The sequence below is a fragment of the Lissotriton helveticus genome, chromosome 9 (genome assembly GCF_964261635.1).
Source record: "Lissotriton helveticus chromosome 9, aLisHel1.1, whole genome shotgun sequence".
NCBI lineage: Eukaryota > Metazoa > Chordata > Amphibia > Caudata > Salamandridae > Lissotriton > Lissotriton helveticus.
Window position 1 is genome coordinate 795,019,729 of NC_136070.1, and position 23,045 is coordinate 795,042,773.

Consider the following 23,045-nt stretch of genomic DNA (forward strand, 5'->3'; position numbering starts at 1 on the left):
TCCTCGACACAGAAGGCCCCGGTCACACCCTCACCCTCCTGCTCGGGTGCACACCGTCAAACTGCTTCTACTGCCCCACCTTCGGGCCCGGCTGCTAAGAAGCTAACCAAGCCTTCACGCGACTCGAGCTCGAGTCGACCTTCACACAGTGCCGGCGCACACAGTGCCGGCACCGAAAAAGACCACGACACCGACTTCCAAGTCATCGGCACCGAAGCACACCACTACCCCTTCGGCACCGAAACCCAGGCCGGAACCAAGCAAGCCCGCTTCGTATTCCAAAACACCACCGGAACCGAAAAGATCATCGGATCCGAAAAGGTCATCGGATCCAAAAACTATACCGGAACCGAAAAAACACTCGGAAACGAAAAAAGCTTCGGAGCCGAAAAAGATGGCTGCCTCCCCAGTGAAAGGCATTGCCAAAAAACAAAAGCAAGCCATCTCGGTGCACAAGACTTCCTCCGCACCAAAAGAACAATCCCCTGCAGTGGATTTATCCTACCCAGACCCTGCTCAAAAGACTCTGGCCAAGGAACCAATCACTGGACACCTAGTTTTGGCTACAAAGAAGTGACCACTGGACACACCAGCTCCAGCTCCGCATTCAAAGAAAAAGGACATGGCTACCTCTCCCTTAAGACTTCCTTCCCCTTCTCTTTCACCTGTACCATCACCACCACCATAGCATTCTCCAGCATCTCCTATCACACCACACAGGGATGATAGCTCTGATGATATGGGGGGTAACACATCTGATCCAACAACGCCCACAGGATCCCCAGACCCGTGGGACAATTATACTACCCCAGATGTCCCAAATGTCCCTCAGGATGACATATACCCCTCAAGGCCTTCCCCACCAGAAGACACTATAGGGTTTAATGAATTAATTCACAGGGCTGCACATTATCATGGTGTAGACATTTATACAGTCCCTGTTGAGGAAGACTTCCTTATGGATACTTTCGACAATGCACAAAGTTCTTCAACTATCTTGCCCATGCTTAAAGGAGTGATCAAGCATGCTCATGAAGTCTTCAAAGACCCAGTCAGAACTTGGGTCATTAACCCTCGGATAGAGAAAAAATATAAAGCTGTCCCATCAGACCCAGCATATATTAAAGGCCCAGTACCACTAGACTCACTTGTAGTTTCCAACGCATGCAAGAGAACAAACTTCGGGTGAGGCTGCACCACCAGATAAAGAGTCTAAGCTACTTGACGCATCAGGCAAAAGAACAGCGTCTCAAGCAGCAAACATGTGGCGTATCGCCAATACACTGGCACTGCTAGCCAGATATGACAGAGCACATTACGATTAGCTAGAGTCACTAATGAGGCACCTCCCTGACAAGTACAAGGATAGAGCAAACAAGCTCATCCAGGAGGGTAAAAACATCACAAACACCTCCAAGGTGTGCCCTCGATGCAGCAGACACGGCCTCTAGGGCAGTTAACACCAGCGTCTTGCTACGGAGACACGCCTGGCTGCGCATATCAGGGTTCAAACCAGAGGTACAAAGCGCCATTCTTAACCAACCCTTTGACGAACAACACCTATTTGGACCCGAGGTAGATGTATCATTAGAGAAAATGAAAAAAGATACAGACACCGCCAAATCTATGGGAGCCCTGCAGTCGCAGGCTCCCATACGTTCATTTTGTCGCTCAAACTATCGAGGTGCCACCAGGGGATATACTTCAGACACAGCTTTCATCTCGTTCAAAGCCCCTACACAGTGTACCTACAGTAAAGGCTACCAAAGGGGTGGGTACAGGGGTAACAATAACAAAGGCAGAGGCAAAAATAACAACTCACGCTCTGCCTCTACCCCTGCCCAATGACTCCCTTCCCCTTCCCCCGCCTCATTCCACTCCTGTCGGGGGAAGACTTCAACAGTACCTGCCAGCCTGGGAAAACATCACATCAGACAGGTGGGTGCTCCAAATAATTCAATCAGGTTATTGTCTGGAACTAACATCTACCCCCCAAACATACCACCCAAGCAACATCCAATGTCACAGGAACATTTAACATTGCTCAGACAGGAGGTCATATCCCTCCTGCAGAAAAATGCAATGTAAGTAGTTCCAGAGCATCAGAAAAACAAAGGAGTATACTCCCTATATTTCCTAATACCAAAGAAGGACGGATCTCTAAGACCCATCCTAGACCTCAGACCTCTAACATTTACATACAGTCGGATCATTTTCATATTGTCACACTACAAGTCCTCCCATTACTGCTATTAAACGACTTCCTTGTCACTCTAGATCTCAAGGACGCCTACTTTCATATTCCCATCCACGCAGCACACAGAAAATATCTCAGATTTGTGCTAGACGGACAACACTACCAGTTCAAAGTGCTCCCATTCGGAGTCACAACAGCGCCAAGGGTGTTTACCAAATGCCTAGCAGTAGTAGCGGCACACCTAAGAAGACAGCACATTCACGTCTTCCCATATCTGGACGACTGGCTCATAAAAATCAGCTCACACAAACAGTGTGTGCAAAACACTCAAGCTACTATTCAACTGCTTCACGACTTGGGATTCACGGTAAATCACGTCAAGTCGCACCTGCACCCCTCGCACATACAACAATATTTCGGCGCTACAATAAACACCCAATTAACACTAGCTTATCCCTCTCCAGCCAGGATAACAAGTGTACAAACTCTCCTAACAAAATTCAAACCGCAACACTCGCTTCCAGCTCGAGTGTTCATGCAACTCATAGGAATGATGACATCTTGCATATCTGTAGTACCTCACGCAAGATTGCAAATGCGTCCACTTCAAGAGTGCCTAGCACGCCAATGGAACCAGGCTCAAGGTCACTTAACAGACCTAGTGTTGGTAGACGGTCGAACTCATCGTTCTCTGCAATGGTGGAACACCAAAAACCTTTCCCAGGGATGACCGTTTCTAGAGCCAGTTCCCCAAATAGTCATGACAGCAGACGCATCGCTCTCCGGCTGGGGAGCCCATTAACTGCAGCACACCACGGAGGGCAGGTGGACACCGCAACAAAAGTTACTCCATATCAATCATTTGGAGTTGCTCGCCGTGTTTCTAGCTCTGAAAGCATTTCAAACTCAAGTGTCAGGCAAGGCTGTCTTAGTCCGCACAGACAATATTACAGCTATGTACTACATAAACAAACAAGGGGGGACACACTCTCTGCAGCTCTCTCAGTTAGCTCAGCAGATATTGAGAAAGGCTATACCGCTAAACATATTCCTCTTAGCCCAACACATCCCAGGAGTACAAAACACTATCGCAGATCTGCTAAGCCGACAAACACAGCAGATCCACGAGTGGGAGCTTCACCCGCAAGTTCTTCATCCCTTCTTTCAAATGTGGGGACAACCTCAGATAGACCTCTTTGCCACCCACGAAAACGCAAAATGCCCAAACTTTGCCGCTAGATACCCACACCCATTGTCCAAGGGCAATGCGATATGGATGAACTGGTCAAGACTATTTGCGTACGCTTTTCCTCCTCTCCCACTTCTTCCATTAGTGGTGCGCAAACTACAACAACATTCCCTGACACTCATTCTAGTCGCTCCAACTTGGGTCAGACAACTGTGGTACACCACGCTGCTGCAAATGTCTGTGGTGCCACATCAAAAACTAAATCTATCTCCAAGCCTACTAACGCAGAACCATGGAGAGATCAGACACCCGGACCCAGCTAAGCGCAACCTACCGATCTGGCTCCTGAGGTCATAGAGTTTGGTTACCTCAACCTTCCTCCGGAATGCATGAACATCATTAAAGAAGCTAGACATCCCACTACCAGAGCATGCTATGCTGCTAAGTGGAAACGCTTTGTCATATACTGCCAAAACAACCAAATAGATCCCTTAGAGGTGTCTATACAACACATCATAGGATATCTTTTACACCTTCAAAAGTGTAACTTAGCCTATACGTATATCAGACTACACCTTGCTGTTATTGCAGCATACTTACAAAACAGACATCTGTCTCTGTTTAGAGTACCAGCTATTAAAGCTTTCATGGAAGGACTCAAGAGAATAATTCCTCCCAGAACGCCACCAGCACCAGTGTGGAACCCTAAACATTGTTCTTACAAGGTTAATGGGTCCTCCCTTTGAACCACTACATAAATGTGAATTGCAATTCCTAACTTGGAAAGTAACTTTCCTGGTAGCAATTACTTCTCTTAGAAGAGTTAGTGAACTACAAGCATTTACCATTCAAGAACCCTTTTTGCAAATGCATCATAACAAAGTGGTTCTTCGTGCTAATCCCAAATTCCTGCCTAAAGTCATTTCACCATTCCATCTAAATCAATCCGTTGAGCTGCCCGTATTCTTCTCGCAGCCTCAAACAGTCGCAGAAAGGGCTTTACATACCTTAGAGGTTAAAAGAGCACTGCTGTACTATATCGAAAGAACACAATCGTTTCGTAAAACAAAACAACTTTTTGTGTCTTTTTCGCCACCACATAAAGGCAGCCCTATATCAAAATCAGGGATTGCCAGATGGATAGTTAAATGCATACAAATTTGTTACCAAAAAGCAAAACGCACGTTAACAATTCCTCCAAAAGCCCACTCAACAAGAAAGATGGGGGCTTCAATGGCATTCTTAGGGAACATCCCCTTAGATGACATATGCAAAGCAGCTACATGGCTCACACCGCACACATTCACAAAGCATTATTGTGTAGATGTGCAAACTAAACAACAAGCCACTGTGGGCCAGGCTGTATTAAAAACACGGTTTCAAACAACTGCAACAGATACGGGTGGTCGCCGCTAGGTGTGGGTACTGGTATATAATCTATGCATAGTGTGTAATCTGCAGCTCATATGCCTCGAACGGAAAATGCTACTTACCAGTATGTATCTGTTCTTGGCATGTAGCGCTGCAGAGTTACACACGCCCACCCGCCTCCCCGGCTACCTTTATCTGTTCCGGTATTATCTTAACCGCATGCGTGCGGCGGCTTTTCCCGCTGTATGCGGCATTTTAAAAATTACCGCGTTACATGACGAGCTCAGCTCGTCATCAGCACACGGCAGGTAACGCTGATGACGAGCTGAGCTCGTCATCAGCATGGAAGGGGTTAATTAGATTCAAATCACATGGATATCACTATTTGTTGTACAGCTCCATCACTTCCCTAATGGCGAAAAACAATCTGGGGATGGAGCCGATGCCCATGCGCAGTATCATCCTAAGGAGGAGTCACCTATCTCGTGACTCCGCAAGACTTTCTACAACAAAACAAACTGCAAACATCCGGCTCAACACTAGGTGGCCATCTATTCATAGTGTGTAACTCTGCAGCTCTACATGCCAAGAACAGACGCATACTGATAAGTAGCATTTTCCATCTGTACGAAACATTAGTTGGTTATAGATTCCTTACCGCCCCACCCATCCTCCCCGTTCTGCAAACTGATTTTTAGGGTTAAGGATATCCTTTCAGGGCCCTAGTTTTGTGCACCAGTTGCAGTGTCTTGCATGGCTCTGCGTTTCTGGCGCGGATAGTCGTGTACAGAACTAACTTCAGCACGTGAGGGCGGCATCCAAGTAACTACTGCGACATCATTCCGGTGCCACGACGCCAATAACTGACGCAGAGTCGACCGACGCTACCTACCGCAGAGGTATGGCTGACGACAAAACTTTCTGGGTCCAGTCTAACTCCTGGGGGTAATTCTAAGGTAAGGAATCTATGACAAACTGGTGTTTCTTACAGATACATTGTTACCAAAGGTAAGTAACTTGTTCCTCTGAACCAACCACTCTCAGCTTAGCAGTTGGACTCTTGGATACCTAGAATTTGGCCACCTCCTTCCTCCAAACAGGACAATGAATCTTCTCAAAGAAGCCAGAAGACAAAGTACATATGAGTGCTACACCTCCAAGTGGAACAAATGTATCCAGTGGTACAAGAAACAAGATCTCATATATAAGAAGACAAAGTGCCATGGTCCTAACCAATGCTTTAAAGGGGAAAATATAAGCACAGGTATTCATCAAATTGAGTTAGAGACAGGGCAAGACATGATCATACAGACCCTTTTTGTAAGTATTCAATTTGCCCTTGCATTGCCCTTGGTTTTAGTCTCAAACTTTCCATAAGTGCAGACTAACAGTTATACATGCTAATAAAGGGGGGTGTGAAGATCTGCTCGGAATGAGCCCCAAACAATAATGGATGGATCTACTGAACCATGAATGCAGCCAAGCCATCAATAGCACTTTTAAAACTTTCGGTCAGTAATCAGTGTGCCCAGAGGACAAAAGTGTATCTGGCATCATTAAATAATGAGTTCCATATCAGTTGTAGGACATACCAAAACGTGGGGAATATATCAATATAAACAAAACATGTTGCACAAAAAGTAGGCCATAAATGAAATGTTAATGTTTCCTTGTTTTGTAATATTTGCAGCTCTTTAATGTCATACTGTTTTTACTTGCTTGCCTTTGGCACAGTCCTTATATAATCAAGAGGGCACACGTACACATAGATACAAGCATTCCACGCATTTCTTTTAAAGTACCTCCAGAGAGTATCCCGATTCTCTTACTCTCTGGTCTTGCTTTCTCTCTCACACACAATAGGGTGGTCTTAATAACTAATCCTCAGTTCACTCATAGCGGGTTTCCATTGACAGTCATAAGCACTGACTAATCCCACCCATGGGCTGGGACCCTGGAGCACTTTTCCACTATATATCTTATGTGTAGTCGTTCGCCTTTCTTCAGGAAGGCCTGCCGTGCCACTTAAGAAAGAAAAAGTATTTTCCAGCTTATAGGAATAAGCTACAATGGTCCAATCTTTCATCTTGTACAGGAGATTTGTACAGCATAAAACAGCATACATCTCTTTCACAAACCCTTTTTTATAGAGATGGAGAGCAGGATAATGTAGCCCTCTAGGCAGTCATTATGAGTTAAAAATAGAGGCTGTGCCTTTAAGAACGCAGGGACCACCAGTATCTAATCATGCTCAGCAGGTGGCAGTTCCTGCAATTATTTTTGAGGCAATGCATGATAATATTTTGGTATCTTGATTACCTCGGTCCACTCCACTGGGGAGGAGGGAGGCTTGCTTATGACTATAATGGCAATTCCCCTACAAGAGAGCAGGAGTTACAGGTAAGAAACTATTCCTTCTCTCGTAGGGGATTTCCATTGATAGTCCTAAGCATTAAATAGAGTAGCAAGCCTATCTCTACTAAGAGCGGTGGAAAAGACAGAAGATCAACTAAGATAGCCATTTAAGCAAATAGTTTTCTGATGGAGGCCTGTCTTACTTGAGCATCCGCTCTAGCATTCACAGTCTAGGTAATAGTGCTTTGTGAATGTATGAACAGATCTCCACAAGGCTGTTTTACAAATATCCAGTATGGGGATATTCCTCAATAAAGCAGTAGTAGCCACTTTACCTCTAGTGGAGTGCGCTTTAGGTATAGCTGATAGTGACTTCTTAGCTTTTTAATAGCAAAACTAAAGATACAGTCATTGAGGAAGTAGGGAGCAGTACTGACTTATCCAGCAGATGTGTACATCTAATACATCTGTTTGGCGGCAACATAGTGCTCCATATACACCTCAAAACAACGGAAAAGATTGACTCTGCAAAACAAAATGGTTACTTATCAGTAGGAGTCGTTTTGAAGCTATAAGAGTTTTCTGGATTCGCATGTGACCCACCTGTCTCCCCGGAAATGCCAGTGGCATACAGACAAAGTAAAAAACACAGCAGGGTAAGAGGGAGTTTAAACATCTAAAACTCGCTATAAGGGAACGGGAAGAATGCAACCACGCACAGGAAATTCTGGGGTACATGTCTGACGTCACAGAGGGAGTGCACATACCATATAGAGGCTGCTGATGAAGCCCACAAATTTCTTTTCTTTTTTTTTTTAAAGAAAAAAATGAGAGAAGACAATTCTGGATCAAACCACTAGATGGTGGATAATGCACAACATGAACATTGCTTCAAGGCACAAAACTACTCCTGCCAGTCATTAACCATTTTATTAAGTATCTTCTATACCGTTTTTTCTGATGGTTGTACAATCTTCTGCAGATTCTTTGTCCTCTTTCTTCCTCTTCACTGAGAGTATGGTTAGTATTTGGTTGCTTATTTTTCTATTTATTTGATGTTTCCATACTTCCTCTTTGGCCTCTGCGTTTTGTGTAATAATGTAATAAAACTAATGACACCTTCTCCTCTGGTGCCCTAGTGGAATCTGATTGTATTGCTTCCTGTGGAGTCTTTAGTATCACCACCTGTCGCTGGTCTCTCTGCATTGCAGAAACCTTTTTTGCATGAGAACAGTGCACATACGGATTCTGAGGGTGAAATCCATCCAAATTGTTGAAGGAAAAGTATTTGTTCTTCTCTTTCACATGTAATTCTTTGATGACCAGAGATTGATTTGTCCATTGTTTACTGATTGTAATGTATGTAAAATTGTCTACCTTCCTTTGTGATTCCGCTTTTCACCAGTCCTGCAAAAGAGAGGCTGAACATGCAGTTTGGACTAGTAGTGCAATGAAAGCTACTTTATTAAAAGCCAGGTTTTCAACATTTCTGGTCAAAACACAGTACTTATGGGCCTGTGAGGCTTAAGGGTGAAATATGCAAAAATTATAACAGGAAGGAACCTCTTCAGATTTCTTTTCTTTTTTTTATAGTGCTGGCAGAAGGAGAGTGAAACGAACCAGAAAACCCCTAACCTCTTCATCTTGGAATGGCATTAATGTGGTTGGCAAGGTTTGTTACTGTCTTGGTGCGAAACAACAGTTTTTTGATTTCACAAGTTTTTTATTGGGAGTTTCAACATAAAAGAAGCAATACATACAGAGTGGTAACAAATGAAAAACTGAAACTAATCAGTAAAGAAGTAAGAAAAATACATAATCGTAGTGCAGCAGTATCTAAGTGCGAAGATCACATCCAAACATAATAATAAAGTAAACAGACATAGTGATGCAGATCAGATCAGATGTAGCCGCTTGAAAGCAACATGTCATGAAGAGTAATCATCACATACAATATCCACATTGAGAGAGGAGTGATGGTGTTCTTATGATAGGCACGCTCTAAGGCCAACTGGTGTAAGCTGTAGTTGTCGGGGCAGTGTAGAGTCACTGAGAAGGGTTCAGTCACAGAAACCAGGGTGTGTTCCGGGTGTTTATGGTGGTTTGTATAGGCTAAAGTAGTTGTCTAGCGAGGCCCACATTTTTCTATGAGGGGGACGCCATGGGGTGTTCAGGAGTGAGATGTTGTCAGCAGACCCAGTTCAGCCAGTGTGGGAAGGACGCCTTACGGGTGTCTTTCCAGTTGTTCAGGATCACCTTAACCTCAGCAGTGAATAGGAGGTCAATCAGGGCTTTGTCGTCGCCAGTGAGTGTATTGGCTTTCGCAAATCCCACTACTAGGGTGGAAAATTCTCTTGCAAGGGAGATGGAGAACACCTTATTGATGAATTCAAAGATTCTGTCCCAGTAGGATGTGACGCATGCACATTTAAATACTAAGTGTTCAAGGCCGCCCCTCTCGTCTGAGCAGTTCCAGCATGTGTTGTTGTCTCTAATGTTATGTAGGAAGAGTCGCATAGGGGTCCAAAAGGCTTTGTGGAGGAGCCAGAGTTTAGTTTGTGAGAGAGTAGGGCTAATTTTGTGTTGTGTAGTAGATTCCCATGTTCTGGCCCACTCCACATCTAAGATTGGTGTAGAGGAATGTGATCCCCAAAATTGCCGTAAAGGTTCAGTAAGGTTGGACTGCTGCGGGGACATGAGTTTATAAAGTTTAGAGACCTGGTGGCCTAGCCTATTGAGGGTAGCTAAGAAGCCAGGGAGGGAGGGCGATTGGTTGGTGAGTCTCACTTTCGAGAGTGCCACCTTGACGTTCAAGAAGTTGTAAAATTCTATAGCCTTTAAGCCATATTTATCCTGTAGTTCAGCAAAGGAAAATGGGCTGGAGCCTCTAAAAAGTTGGTGTGGAAAGAATATCCCCTTTGCAACCCAGGTTGCGTTATGTAGCGGCTTCCCTTTGTATGTCAATGCAGGGTTGTGCCATAGGGACTCCCATTTTGACCGTTTAAACTGGTGCGGTAGGTCTTTGCTTACGTTCAGGAGGGCTACTTTTGTATTCTTAAAGATGGATCTGGAGCAGATGGAGGTGTTTAGAGCAATGGTAAGGAAAGATGTGGGGTCAAGGTTCTAGAGGAGGGCCTTCTCTACTGAAAGCCAAACCGGGGTGTATCCTGGTTGCGGCTCCAGCCAGTGTGAGCCCTGCTTGGCTAGAAAGGCAGTCTGATAGAGTTTGAAATTCGCTAGGTTAACCCCTCCCAGGGTTTTGTCAAATGGTAATTTTTTTAGGCTGATTCTAGCTCTTTTCCCCTTCCATAGAAAAGTGGAGATTAGTGTGTCTAATTTGTGATGGAATTCCCCTGATAGGGTGAGGGGCACCATGGCGATGAGGTAATTGACCAGGGGGAGAAATCATCATTTTGATGGTTTCAACGCGTCCCCACCAGGTGATAAATCGAGGAGACCAACTATCGAGGAGCCGTTTGATCTTGTCTAAGGTGACAGACTCATTGTGTTTAAGCATCTCGAGAATGGAGTCCGCAAATTCGATTCCTAGGTATTTGATAAAGCTATTTTGCCATGTAAGACCTGAATCACCCAGGACCTCCCTGGAGGTATGCACATTAAGGGGTTTAACTTACGGTTTGTCCTGGTTTAATTTGTATCCGGAAAGGGCTGAATATTCGTCAATTGTCGCCATGAGGGCTTTTATAGCTTTCTCTGGGTCCTCAGTCGCAATTAAAATGTCATCAGCATAAGCCGCTAGCTTCACCTGAGTATCCCCAAAACTCACACCCGCAATCTCCTTGTTGCGTTTATGTCTGACAGGAGGGGTTCTAGGGCGAGGAGGAACAGCGCAGGGGAGAGAGGGCATCCTTGTCTAGTACCCTGATGCAAACAAAATGAGTCTGAGAGGGTGCCGGTAATGGCGATTCTAGCAGAAGGTGATGAATAAAGGGCCATTGCCATGTTGATATACGAGGGACCTAAATTAAAGGAGTGCATATACTGTTGTAGGAAGGCCCATGATACTTTGTCGAAAGCTTTCTCAGCGTCTAAAGTTATGGCAACCATTGGCGAGGGGGAAGTCTTGGCCTTCTCTAGGATGTGACACAAAAGTCTGGTATTATCGCTCGATAGTCGATGTTTTAGGAACCCTACCTGCGAGGTACTGATCAGTTTAGGGAGCAAGGTGTTGAGTCTAGCAGCCAGGATTTTCGCATAGATTTTGCAATCTAGATTTATCAGTGAAATGGGGCGATAATTCTTGGTTAAAAGGGGGTCTTTGCCGTCTTTGGGTATAACAATTATGGTAGCCTCACTCATGGATGGTGTGACACTGCCACTGGTGGTAATCAAATTAAAGAGTTTCTGGAGGATGGGGGCAAGTTGTTTGTCAAAGGCCTTGTAGAAGGCTGCATAGAACCCATCCGGGCCTGGGGCCTTGTTACTTTTAAGAGTTTTGATGGAAGACAAGATTTCTGTGTCTGAAATGGGGGAGCCTATGCGGGCACTATCTTCCTCCGAGAGTTCAGGGAGATTCAGGGATTCCAGGTATCTAATACAGGCCTCCGTATCAAGGGTTGTGTCGTTACTGTAGAGGTCCTCATAAAATGATTTAAAGGTGTCTACAATCTTCGTCTGTCTCGTGTGAATTTTGTTTGTGGGGTCTTTGATTCAGGCTATAGTGAGCAATTTCTGTTTGTGTTTGAGGTAAGATACAAGGAGCTTACCAGCCCTGTTCCCATCACATAGCTTTAGAGCTTTGAATCTATTGATCCAGACCCCAGCCCGTTTGCTGGAAACCGTGTTATATTTGTATTTTTTTTTTTACCAAAAGTTCAAGGGTTGCGGTGTTATCAGGGCTAGACTTGCGAGCGGTTTCTAAGGTTTTGATATCTTGCTCGAGCTTTTCCAGATCCTGGTTCAGTTTCTTATTGGTTCTGGCTCTTATGTTAATGATAATTCCCCTTATTGTTGCTTTAAGTGCGTCCCAGACAGTGGATGGAGCTGTGTCGGGAGAGTCATTCACTGAGATATATTCCGCTGTGGCGTCTATTATTTGTTGTTTGTGCACAGGATCTGACAGGGTTTCTTCATTAAACCGCCATCTCCTTGAGGGCAGAATCGATCGGGAGACAGCATCTTGGTGCTAATACATGAATGGTCGGAGACTAATTTTGGGGCGATGTCCGTTTCCTCGATGAGGTGGGTGAAGGAGCTCGAGATAAGGATAAAATCAATTCTGGAGTATGAGTTATGTGGGGCTGAGTAAAAAGTATAGTCCCTGCCATCCGGGTTTTGTAGGCGTCAGGAGGCCTTTAAGAGAAATCGGTTACAAAGATGGGTGAGTGCCTCATGTGAGAGGGAAGGGTGGAACGTGCATTTAGACTGTCGGTCGAGAACAGGGTCCAAAGGGAGGTTAAAATCTCCCCCCACCACTAACAAGTCATCTTGTGGGATATTCTCTATGGCTCAGGAGATCGACTCCCAGAACTCCGGGGTGCCTGTGTTGGGGCCGTATATGTTCACCACGTGAATAGGCTCATCCTCTCTTAACAGATGTGTGATGAGTAACCTGCCCTCCGTGTCGTGTGTGTGTGAAGTAACAGAGAGGTTAGATTTTTTTGCGATCAGTGTAATCACCCCACCTTTCTTGTGGTCAGCGGGGGAGCAGAGTGTGTGTGAGACCCAGTTGAGGTTAATGAATCATGTGTCTTCTTCTGAGAGTTTTGTTTCTTGTAATAAGATGATGTCTCCTTTTGATTTAGCGAGGTAGTCAAAGACGTTCTGTCTTTTCACCGGGTGGTTAAGGCCCTTAACATTCAAGGAGACTATGTTGAGGTTTTCTGATAGTGACTTAGAGTCAGTCATCGGCAGATGGTGTTGTCGCTAGTTGGGACATCAGAATTGTGGTACGGAATGTACCGTCAAGGAGGAACTGGAAGATAGTCTGTACCAGGGTCGCAGAGTAGTGCGTGAGACGTGTGATAGTGTATGTGTGTGGGATACTGCATCTTGAAAAGAATGTGAAACCTAACAGAAAGAAAACAGGTACTGTACATGTCAACTCCCTTTTTAATCCCTCCCCCTTCCCTCCCCGTCTCATCCTCCCTTGCCGCAACCCCCTCCCCCCCACATACGTACGTAGGAAGTACGACGGCAGTACCGTCACTAGGCAGAGCAGGGATGGTAAACAACACAGTAACAACAGTAGCCACCAGGCAAAGCAAGATTAGGTCAGTTAAAGCAGCCTGAATCAAGGACAGGATCTACACATTATGAAACTAGTGGCGGGAGATCCGCTCTAAAGACGCTGGAGTTAAAGCGCTAGTCTGAAGGCAACTAAGGTGAGAACTGACAAAAAAGCTGTATCTGCAGCGTTGTTTTAAGCACGTTCCAGCATATAGTCCATGAAGGACCTACAGAGGTATATAAAACGCATCAAGCTCCCTCTGGGACAATAACATCAGTAGACCTGCCATCAATACAGTATCAGGCGATAGTTAAATTCTTATTGCAAACAATTATCAAAACATAGCTAACTGTAACATATTACTGCTTTTGCGGCATATGTGTTAACTAGGCCCTCTAAGGCCGGCAAACGTGAGACAGGTTTGAAGTCGAACTAATTGACAGTAGAACTTATTGTTGAGAACTGAGAAGTCCTAAGTAATCACTCACGGTACTGACTGATAGTCACTTAGAAGTCTCTAGAAGGCATCCTCTGCATCAACTAGACTTGCAGGGAAGGCCTGCTTCGGGTCACGCATGGCGTTCCGATCGGCGGGCGTGGCCACCTCATCCGGTGAGAAAGTTACTCATAAAGCAACGTTCAGGCACGAGCAGAGTCCTGGGATTCATGGCTGACCGTCTTCATCTTGTTCGTTGCACCACTTGATTGGTCCATACTCTGTGATGGGCAGTCCTCTAGGTGGCAAGCCAAGTCTCTGGGGTCTGTGTAGAAGTGCGGTCTCCCAATTTCAATGATTTTAAATCTAGAAGGCCCTGCAAAAGAAAAAGGAATGTTCTTTGCTTTTAGTGTCGTCTCGCAGTTGGAGGAACCCCTTCCGCAGTTCAACCGTGTCCCTGGAATAATCTTGAGTGAAGATTATGCGCTGGCCTTCCCATGATATGTGGATTCTTCCTTGCAAATTGAAGAATGGCCTCGACATGTTGAAATCTGAGAGGCTTGCATATTAGAGGACGTGGACCTTTCCTCTTTTTGTCGATAAAGGTGGGAATTCTGTGCGCCCTATCCAGTTCGAAGCCATGCTGAAATTCAATTTTGGTTATCAAAGGGATCCATCATTCTAGGAATGATATGCACGACTCCGCGTCCTTTTCAGAATTTTCCGGAACGCCAAAGATGCAGATGTTCCCTCTCCTGTTTCGGTCCTCCAACTCGGCGTTATGTCGTCTAAGGTCGTCGGCGGTGTGTTCCAGGCGTTTTATAACTTTCGCTGATTGAAGGGACATGTCTTCCACCTCACTGAGGCGTTGCTCCGCCTCACCTAGGTTCTTATTCATGGTGCTCATGTCTGCTCTAATCGCCGTGAGCTCGAGTTGCATGGAGTCCGTGTTACCTTTGGTGGATTTAGCTAGGTCATGGACCTCAGCCAATTATTTAAATATCATGTCCATGGTGGCTGCTATGTCCGACCTGGCTTTAATGGGAGAGTCCAAGATTGTTGGCTCCGGTCGTACCTTTTTGTTATTGCCTCTGCCTTCCATTTCCGCCATGTCGGGATGGATCTTCAGTACTTGCGTTAGAGTTGGAAGGAGAGAGGAGGGATGGCGCTTGAGGCACGGCTGTTGATGGTCACTTGTTGGTGTGCTATCCTCACTGCTTGCAGCTTGCTACAGCGTTGGTTATTAAGATTCAAGAGGGTGAGTATTATGAGTTGACTGGTGAGAGGTAACCGTTGGTCGTGCCGTCGATCCGCGACCCTGTGAAAAGCGCGCCGGGCTTAGGAAAGCAGTGGAATAGCGCAGGTCATTAGTGTCTATGGTGGCTCATGCACTGATTCTCTCCGATGGTAGTAGAGAGACGCAGTAGTGAAAAAGAGGAAAAGTACCGCTATGGGTCAAGGTAATATCGGCCACTGGCTACGTTTGTGCAAGTCCAGAGCTTGGGGTGCTCCTCTGGTGTGAGCGGTGCTCAGCTCCTGCAGGCATGTGAGTGGCAGGGGACCTTGGATGAGCTATGTGCAGAAGAGCCTTGGCGTCTTGTTAGGAACACAACAGATCTGTGAGCTGATGCGATGTTGAACGTTGGAGTCGTTGGTCCCGGTGTCATGGAGCCAGACCTTGGGCCGCACCTTCTTTGTAATTTGGCATAGTTCTTGCTCTTACCAGGAGGCCAGCATCAGAGGCTCGCGGTGACTTGGGTGCGCGATGTAGGCGGTGAAGCTGTGTCGCCACATGTAGATCAGGCAGGGATCCGTGGGTGGGCTAGGCGTAGAGGCGCTGCAGTGCCATGTTGGCAACCATGATGGGTCGGTGACCTGGTGGGCTGGTAAACGCAGGGACTTGGCCTCTGTAGTGTGGGTATTTCAACAAAACGAGGCTCCTCCCACTGGGCACACCACCTATGTAAGTGACTTTATGGGAACAACAATTTTCCTTGTTTCCCTATTCTTAAGGACTTCTTTTATCCCAAAATTGTCACTGTGGCCATTTTATAAAAGTCAAGCAATGTCTGTCAGTTACCACTACCAAACCCCACATTCCATCCAGTGAGAAAAATGTGAGGAGCGAGAGAGAGAGAGAACCTCACGGAAGAACCGCCACAAGGGGTTACTGGCTGATGATTTACCAGTCTACCCACCTATCATCATCGGTAACTCTCTCTCACTCATGAAATGAAGAAGAAAGGAAAGGAACAGAACATGTAATCTACACATCAATTTACTCCACAGGAACAAAAAATTATAATTCCCATTTGTGCACAAATCCACACACACACACCCCACGTGAGAAAACAAAACACAAATTGATTCTCAACAATAAAATTGAGAAGTTCACTGAGCCACTATCAGCTTTATTCTGGGCTGTGGGCCTCTCAAACTAAAATTGGTTTATATTTTTAACCAACCTACTATCTAATTGCCAACATGTTTCGTTGCTGTTAAATAGCGCAACTTCATCAGGGCTTGTAGGGGTGTATCCTTTCATTCATTCCATTGTGTCTGGCAATATGACACCTGTAGTGGTAGACAAGAGCAGACAGACAAACTTAAAAACAAACAGGTAGATGCTGTACAGGGCAACCATGATCATAATGTATTGCCTATAGTTATGCACCAGTCACTTAAAACGCAATTACCTCGAGGTGGCAATGTGCCAACATACCAGCACACCTCTTAGACGGGTCACCGTGTCAACCGATCACGTTTCCCTGCGAACACCCACTGCACTGTTAGGGTTCTGTACACGTGTATCAAGGACAAAAAATAAAAAAAAAAATTTTAGGACATGTCAATGCCTGCCCATTCCAGTAACAGAGTAACCACACACTAGCAGATATTCACTTAGTGTGAGTACTAGTGAATGCCATTAACATCACACTACAAGACGCACTGGTCCGGTGGTACACTCTCAGGGACGGTGTCTTTATCTCATTTTGTGTTGGAGAGCAAAGACCAAACGAGGTATGCGGAACACCCAAGTACCACTTCCGCCCATAGAGCTCCCTCAGATGATCTATACGTGCATCTGAAGTACTTGCAATTCAACAAACACAGGGACACCCTTTCAACACAATCACCAAGTGCACGAGTCGAGTCTCCCGGCTGGCACACAGCACAGCACGTTACATTAATGTCGTGAGCCCGCCCTTAGTGACCCCAGACCTCCTTACCGCTGCCGCGTCCCACCGGCGTTAAAGGAGCACCGACAACGGGTGTAGCGTGTATGGACCATTTAAATCATCCGCAACGTCACATCCGCCCGTTACGCCCCTCTGTGTGTAACAGTGGGCGGCAAGCCGCATAGCGCGGTGATCCAGCGGCCATCTTAGAGTGTGTAGTTCTCCGCATATTTTCATTCAGATCCTGCCTTAAAGTGGACACAAATATCATTGCCCATTGTTTCCCATCGAAACTTGCACCCAGGATGAACGGTGCCGCGGGACAAAAAAAATAGAGCCCAAATTTTTGGACATTTTGATACTGCGAAAATGCTCGCAAAAATCACCGATGACAAACCCATCATTTTTCAAAGGGAGGTATTTTAACTGAAAACCGAGTTTAATAAAAGCAGCCATAAAGTATACATTGTGTAAATGGTTGCTAGAATCATACATTCCTTTGCAGATGTCACCCATTAGTTACGGGCAACAAGACAGACACAGTATTACACCCTACTCAGAGAATGGCCCCCAGGATAGGGAAGTTAAGACTCATCAGCCATATTTTCATGGACCCATTAAGTGCCACCTTACAGTAATTGTAGGTATAACAGGGCATCAAGGTTGGTGCAGCATATATGCCCAGAGCAAGACCACAAAACCGAGCAACAAGAGGAATGGTATAAACCGGGATGGTCATTCTGAACACAGGGGCTGTGTCGCCTGAAAATATAACCTCCTTCAGCCCGGTGCTAGGTATATATTCCTCAATACTCAGCTGGTTGCATGGGTGAAGGTTACTGTAGAAAGGTAAGGGGTTTTAGTACCTGCTGACCTTATTCCATTCAATGTGGTCATTAAGACCCTCCTTGTCCGCTTTCTCAGAATAGATCCATCTCGCGTCATGAAGTACACGCTGCTCAAAGACAGCCACTTCGGGGCCGAGTGTTGAAACAGGGGGGCAAAAGTTGGAGGGACGGTGGAGATTGGTCTCAAAAACCGAAGGACTCGTTTTAGTTTTATCCTTAAAGAATTTGTGAAGTTTGATTTTCCTCATCATCTCAGAGAGTTCCATTCTACATACAAAGCTGTCGTGTTTGGGAGTCGGAACAAATCCGAGTCCTTTATTCAGGACACTGATCTCGGTCGAGGATAGAACGTGGCTCAATAAGTTAACCACAATGTCTGTAGGCTTAATACTTTCAGTTTTAATGCATTGAGTACACTAAAGGCCAAAAAACTCTCAACGCGCCTGGTACAACACTTTGCTGAGAAAAAACATGAACCTAGGGATTTAAGATGGGTGGTTTTAGAAAGAGTGTTGGGTGAGTCTCATAACATTGAAAATGTACTGGCCAGGAAGGAGGCGAGATGGATCTATTCTGAGAAAGCGGACAAGGAGGGTCTTAATGACCACATTGAATGAAATAAGGTCAGCAGGTACTAAAACCCCTTACCTTTCTACAGTAACCTTCACCCATGCAACCAGCTGAGTATTGAGGAATATATACCTAGCACCGGGCTGAAGGAGGTTATATTTTCAGGCGACACAGCCCCTGTGTTCAGAATGACCATCCCGGTTTATACCATTCCTCTTGTTGCTCGGTTTTGTGGTCTTGCTCTGGGCATATATGCTGCACCAACCTTGTTGCCCTGTTATACCTACAATTACTGTAAGGTGGCACTTAATGGGTCCATGAAAATATGGCTGATGAGTCTTAACTTCCCTATCCTGGGGGCCATTCTCTGAGTAGGGTGTAATCCTGTGTCTGTCTTGTTGCCCGTAACTAATGGGTGACATCTGCCAAGGAGTGTATGATTCTAGCAACCATTTACACAATGTATACTTTATGGCTGCTTTTATTAAACTCGGTTTTCAGTTAAAATACCTCCCTTTGAAAAATTATGGGTTTGTCATCGGTGATTTTTGCGAGCATTTTCGCAGTATCAAAATGTCCAAAAATTTGGGCTCTATTTTTTCTGTCCCGCGGCACCGTTCATCCTGGGTGCAAGTTTCGATGGGAAACAATGGGCAATGATATTTGTGTCCACTTTAAGGCAGGATCTGAATGAAAATATGCGGAGAACTACACACTCTAAGATGGCCGCTGGATCACCACGCTATGCGGCTTGCCGCCCACTGTTACACACAGAGGGGCGTAACGGGCGGATGTGACGTTGCGGACGATTTAAATGGTCCATACACGCTACACCCGTTGTCGGTGCTCCTTTAACGCCGGTGGGACGCGGCAGCGATAAGGAGGTCTGGGGTCACTAAGGGCGGGCTCACGACATTAATGAAACGTGCTGTGCTGTGTGCCAGCCGGGAGACTCGACTCGTGCGCTTGGTGATTGTTGTGAAGGGTGTCCCTGTGTTTGTTAAATTGCATGTACTTCAGATGCACGTATAGATCATCTGAGGGAGCTCTATGGGCGGAAGTGGTACTTGGGTGTTCCGCATACCTCGTTTGGTCTTTGCTCTCCAACACAAAATGAGATAAAGACACCGTCCCTGAGAGTGTACCACCGGACCAGTGCGTCTTGTAGTGTGATGTTAATGGCATTCACTAGTACTCACACTAAGTGAATATCTGCTAGTGTGTGGTTACTCTGTTACTGGAATGGGCAGGCATTGACATGTCCTAAAAATTTTTTTTGTATTTTTTGTCCTTGATACACGTGTACAGAACCCTAACAGTGCAGTGGGTGTTCGCAGGGAAACGTGATCGGTTGACACGGTGACCCGTCTAAGAGGTGTGCTGGTATGTTGGCACATTGCCACCTCGAGGTAATTGCGTTTTAAGTGACTGGTGCATAACTATAGGCAATACATTATGATCATGGTTGCCCTGTACAGCATCTACCTGTTTGTTTTTAAGTTTGTCTGTCTGCGCTTGTCTACCACTACAGGTGTCGTATTGCCAGACACCATGGAATGAATGAAAGGATACACCCCTACAAGCCCTGATGAAGTTGCGCTATTTAACAGCAACGAAACATGTTGGCAATTAGATAGTAGGTTGGTTAAAAATATAAACCAATTTTAGTTTGAGAGGCCCACAGCCCAGAATAAAGGTGATAGTGGCTCAGTGAACTTCTCAATTTTATTGTTGAGAATCAATTTGTGTTTTGTTTTCTCACGTGGGGTGTGTGTGTGGATTTGTGCACAAATGGGAATTATAATTTTTTGTTCCTGTGGAGTAAATTGATGTGTAGATTACATGTTCTGTTCCTTTCCTTTCTTCTTCATTTCATGAGTGAGAGAGAGTTACCGATGATGATAAGTGGGTAGACTGGTAAATCATCAGCCAGTAACCCCTTGTGGCGGTTCTTCCGTGAGGTTCTCTCTCTCGCTCCTCACATTTTTCTCACTGGATGGAATGTGGGGTTTGGTAGTGGTAACTGACAGACATTGCTTGACTTTTATAAAATGGCCACAGTGACAATTTTGGGATAAAAGAAGTCCTTAAGAATAGGGAAACAAGGAAAATTGTTGTTCCCATAAAGTCACTTACATAGGTGGTGTGCCCAGTGGGAGGAGCCTCGTTTTGTTGAAATAGGCTTTGAGTGGGGGGCAGGCTCCTTCCTGGTTTGTTTCCCCCTGTGCTCCTAGTGAAGTGAGGCTCTGTAGTGTGGGGTCAAGCTTTGGGCTACCCCTCCGGCGTAGATGGGCTCGGTTCTTGGTCATACAGGAAGCTCAAGAGGCTTGCGGTGGTTTAGGCGCGAGCTGCAGATGGGGGATATAACGCTGGGCGCAAAGGAGCAGTGTCGCCGCATGAGGAGCACAATAGGCCGCTGGTCATCTGAGTGGAGTGAGCATGGGGCCGGCCTAGGCACATGAGGGCAATGGGCATCCTTCACAGACGTGTGGCAGTCTCAGCGCGGGCAGCTTCAAAGCAAATGTCCATACCAGCCGCCATTTTGAGGTCAGGGGAAGCGGAGGTATCGAGGGGCGAACTGGCAAAAGTTAAAGGCACTCACCGTGCATCAGTGCCTGTATGCCTGTCGCTACCCCGATTCCGCTTCAGCTGTTCTCCGGAGGGCTTGCGTCGAAGGGTTAGCTTCAGCGCCCGGGTGCAGGCTCAGGCGGGTCCGGAATATGGACGCGGCGCCATTTTGTTTCGTCCGTCTCGGCTCCTCGTCTCGGGGTGATCTTTAATTACGGGCGAATTAGACCGTCAACAGCTCCGCTTTTTTGCTCATTACATGCCACCTGTGGTGGCGGTTCGGTAATCGGTGGTTTTGTGGCGGGAGACCCAGATTGGAGCCTGGCTGACGAGGCGTCGATTCCCTGTTCTAGGGAGCAACTCGGTTAGGCAGCCATCGCCACTGCCGTCCAACAGTTTTTGAATCAAGTCGTGGGAAGGTGGTATTCTTACTTTCTCGCTACTTCCACATTCAAATGCAACAAATCATATTAGAACATTACTCACTCACAAACTTACTACCCAAAAAGAGCACAATAATAACACTGACATCTATATAGATCTACTGTTCACAAGATCACATGAGATGGACCATCCCACATAATTACAACTCTTCTCTGACTTGCCATATATAGAGCTACACCAATTTTAAACTTTTCACTAATCGCTGGGAAGTAGAACTGTTACAGACCTATGAGATGTGTAAACTGTAACGTTTTCCAGCAGCACCTCTGTAACTTCAAAATCATGCACGCAGAGCTAAAAGTTTGAGCTATTTTTAGGTCAATAGTAGACAGTGCTTTAGCTGTCGCTCAGCGACCTGTTCTATAGGCTATGTAGGATTCTAACGCCACCTATTGCTTGCCTTTGTTTTTCATTTGTGTATGTCAATGTCCATTAAAAATCTGTGCTAGCTAGTGGTCAGTACTGACTCTTTGTCCCTCCTTTTTCTCTTCCGTTCATCCCACGCAGCAGGGACTAAGTTTTGTCTCATCATGCTATGGTTCTGTATCTGTTCTTTGGGGGACTGTTTTTTTCTCGGTCTCCTGCTTTATTACTGTTTGCCTGTGTTCAGCGTTGGTACCATAGCTGCTTAGATTTAACTATAGCATTTCTCCCTCCCACCTCCTCTTAGTGCCAGCATTGGGTTAGTGCTGCCTCCTGCTTTTGCTTTTAGCCTTTTTTCGCAATTTTGGATGTCCGTCAGCAGTTGGGCTTCTTTTGGTTGGATATTCGTTTGATTTTGGATTCCTTTCAAAGGGGATTGGGCTTGTTAAATCTTTGAGGGTGCCTGTTCCATCCCCAAACTCCTCCCACTTCGCAACTTTACCAAGGCCTTCCCCTTAGATTAGGTAACACCTATACAAGTGACAGTACCTCGCACAGTGCTTGCTTGGATTAGTAATCACTGTGCAATTGGAATACAATCCTTGCGGTCGGGTGTTCTGTGCATAAAGGACTTAACCATGAGGCACTATGTGACTTCTGGTTCTTATGTTCCTCTGATGTTTCAAGTCTTGTGGTTGTTCCTGGTACTTCTTCAGGTCTGTTTGTGTTCCTGATGTGTGTGCATGTGTAGTGTCTGCTGCCTTTCCGTACCAGGTTCTGTCTGCTTGTGTTTAAAGTTTGTTTGCCCAGGCTTATGTAACGGCACTTCGACCCTTTAAGAAATATTGATTAAAGGGAGGTGTTGCTTAGATGAGGTATCCTGGAACACAGTACTTAATGTAGTAGAGGCTCCTATTTTGTTAAATACACTTTCTGATTTGCCAAAACAGTTAAGAATATGTATCATTGGACTTTCTGATTTAAATTTTTTTTAAAACACGCAGCTGAAAGAACAGGGAGTTTTATACAAATGTGTTAACCATTCCAGTTTGTTTTACTATTGTTGCATTATTCTAACTTTTCATAGTTTATTAAAACATATGTTTTGAAGTACAGGAATATAAACAAAACGTGACGGAAACTGATACTCTCTACAAAGGAGACTGTGAACTGGTTTACCAGCACTACTTGCATAGTTGTAAGAGAGACTGTTCAGTATAACCATAAAACGACCTCATCTTTAACAAGCATTTGCAATGCAATAGGTCTTGCTTTACTGAAAGTTTGAGCTATTGGCGTTGCTAATAATAATGCAACGCCAATAGCTCAAACTTT

At 45.5% G+C, this 23,045-nt stretch overlaps 1 protein-coding gene across 2 annotated transcripts in view; it reads left to right on the forward strand.

Moving 5' to 3' along the window:
* CCDC61 (coiled-coil domain containing 61) overlaps positions 1-23,045 on the forward strand; it is a 597,856-nt gene that overhangs the window by 512,832 nt on the left and 61,979 nt on the right. For both annotated transcript variants that reach the window (XM_078660929.1, XM_078660928.1), the window contains exon 12: positions 8,706-8,784. In XM_078660929.1, coding sequence (XP_078517055.1) covers positions 8,706-8,784 — 79 coding nt within the window. The remainder of the gene's footprint in view (positions 1-8,705; positions 8,785-23,045) is intronic.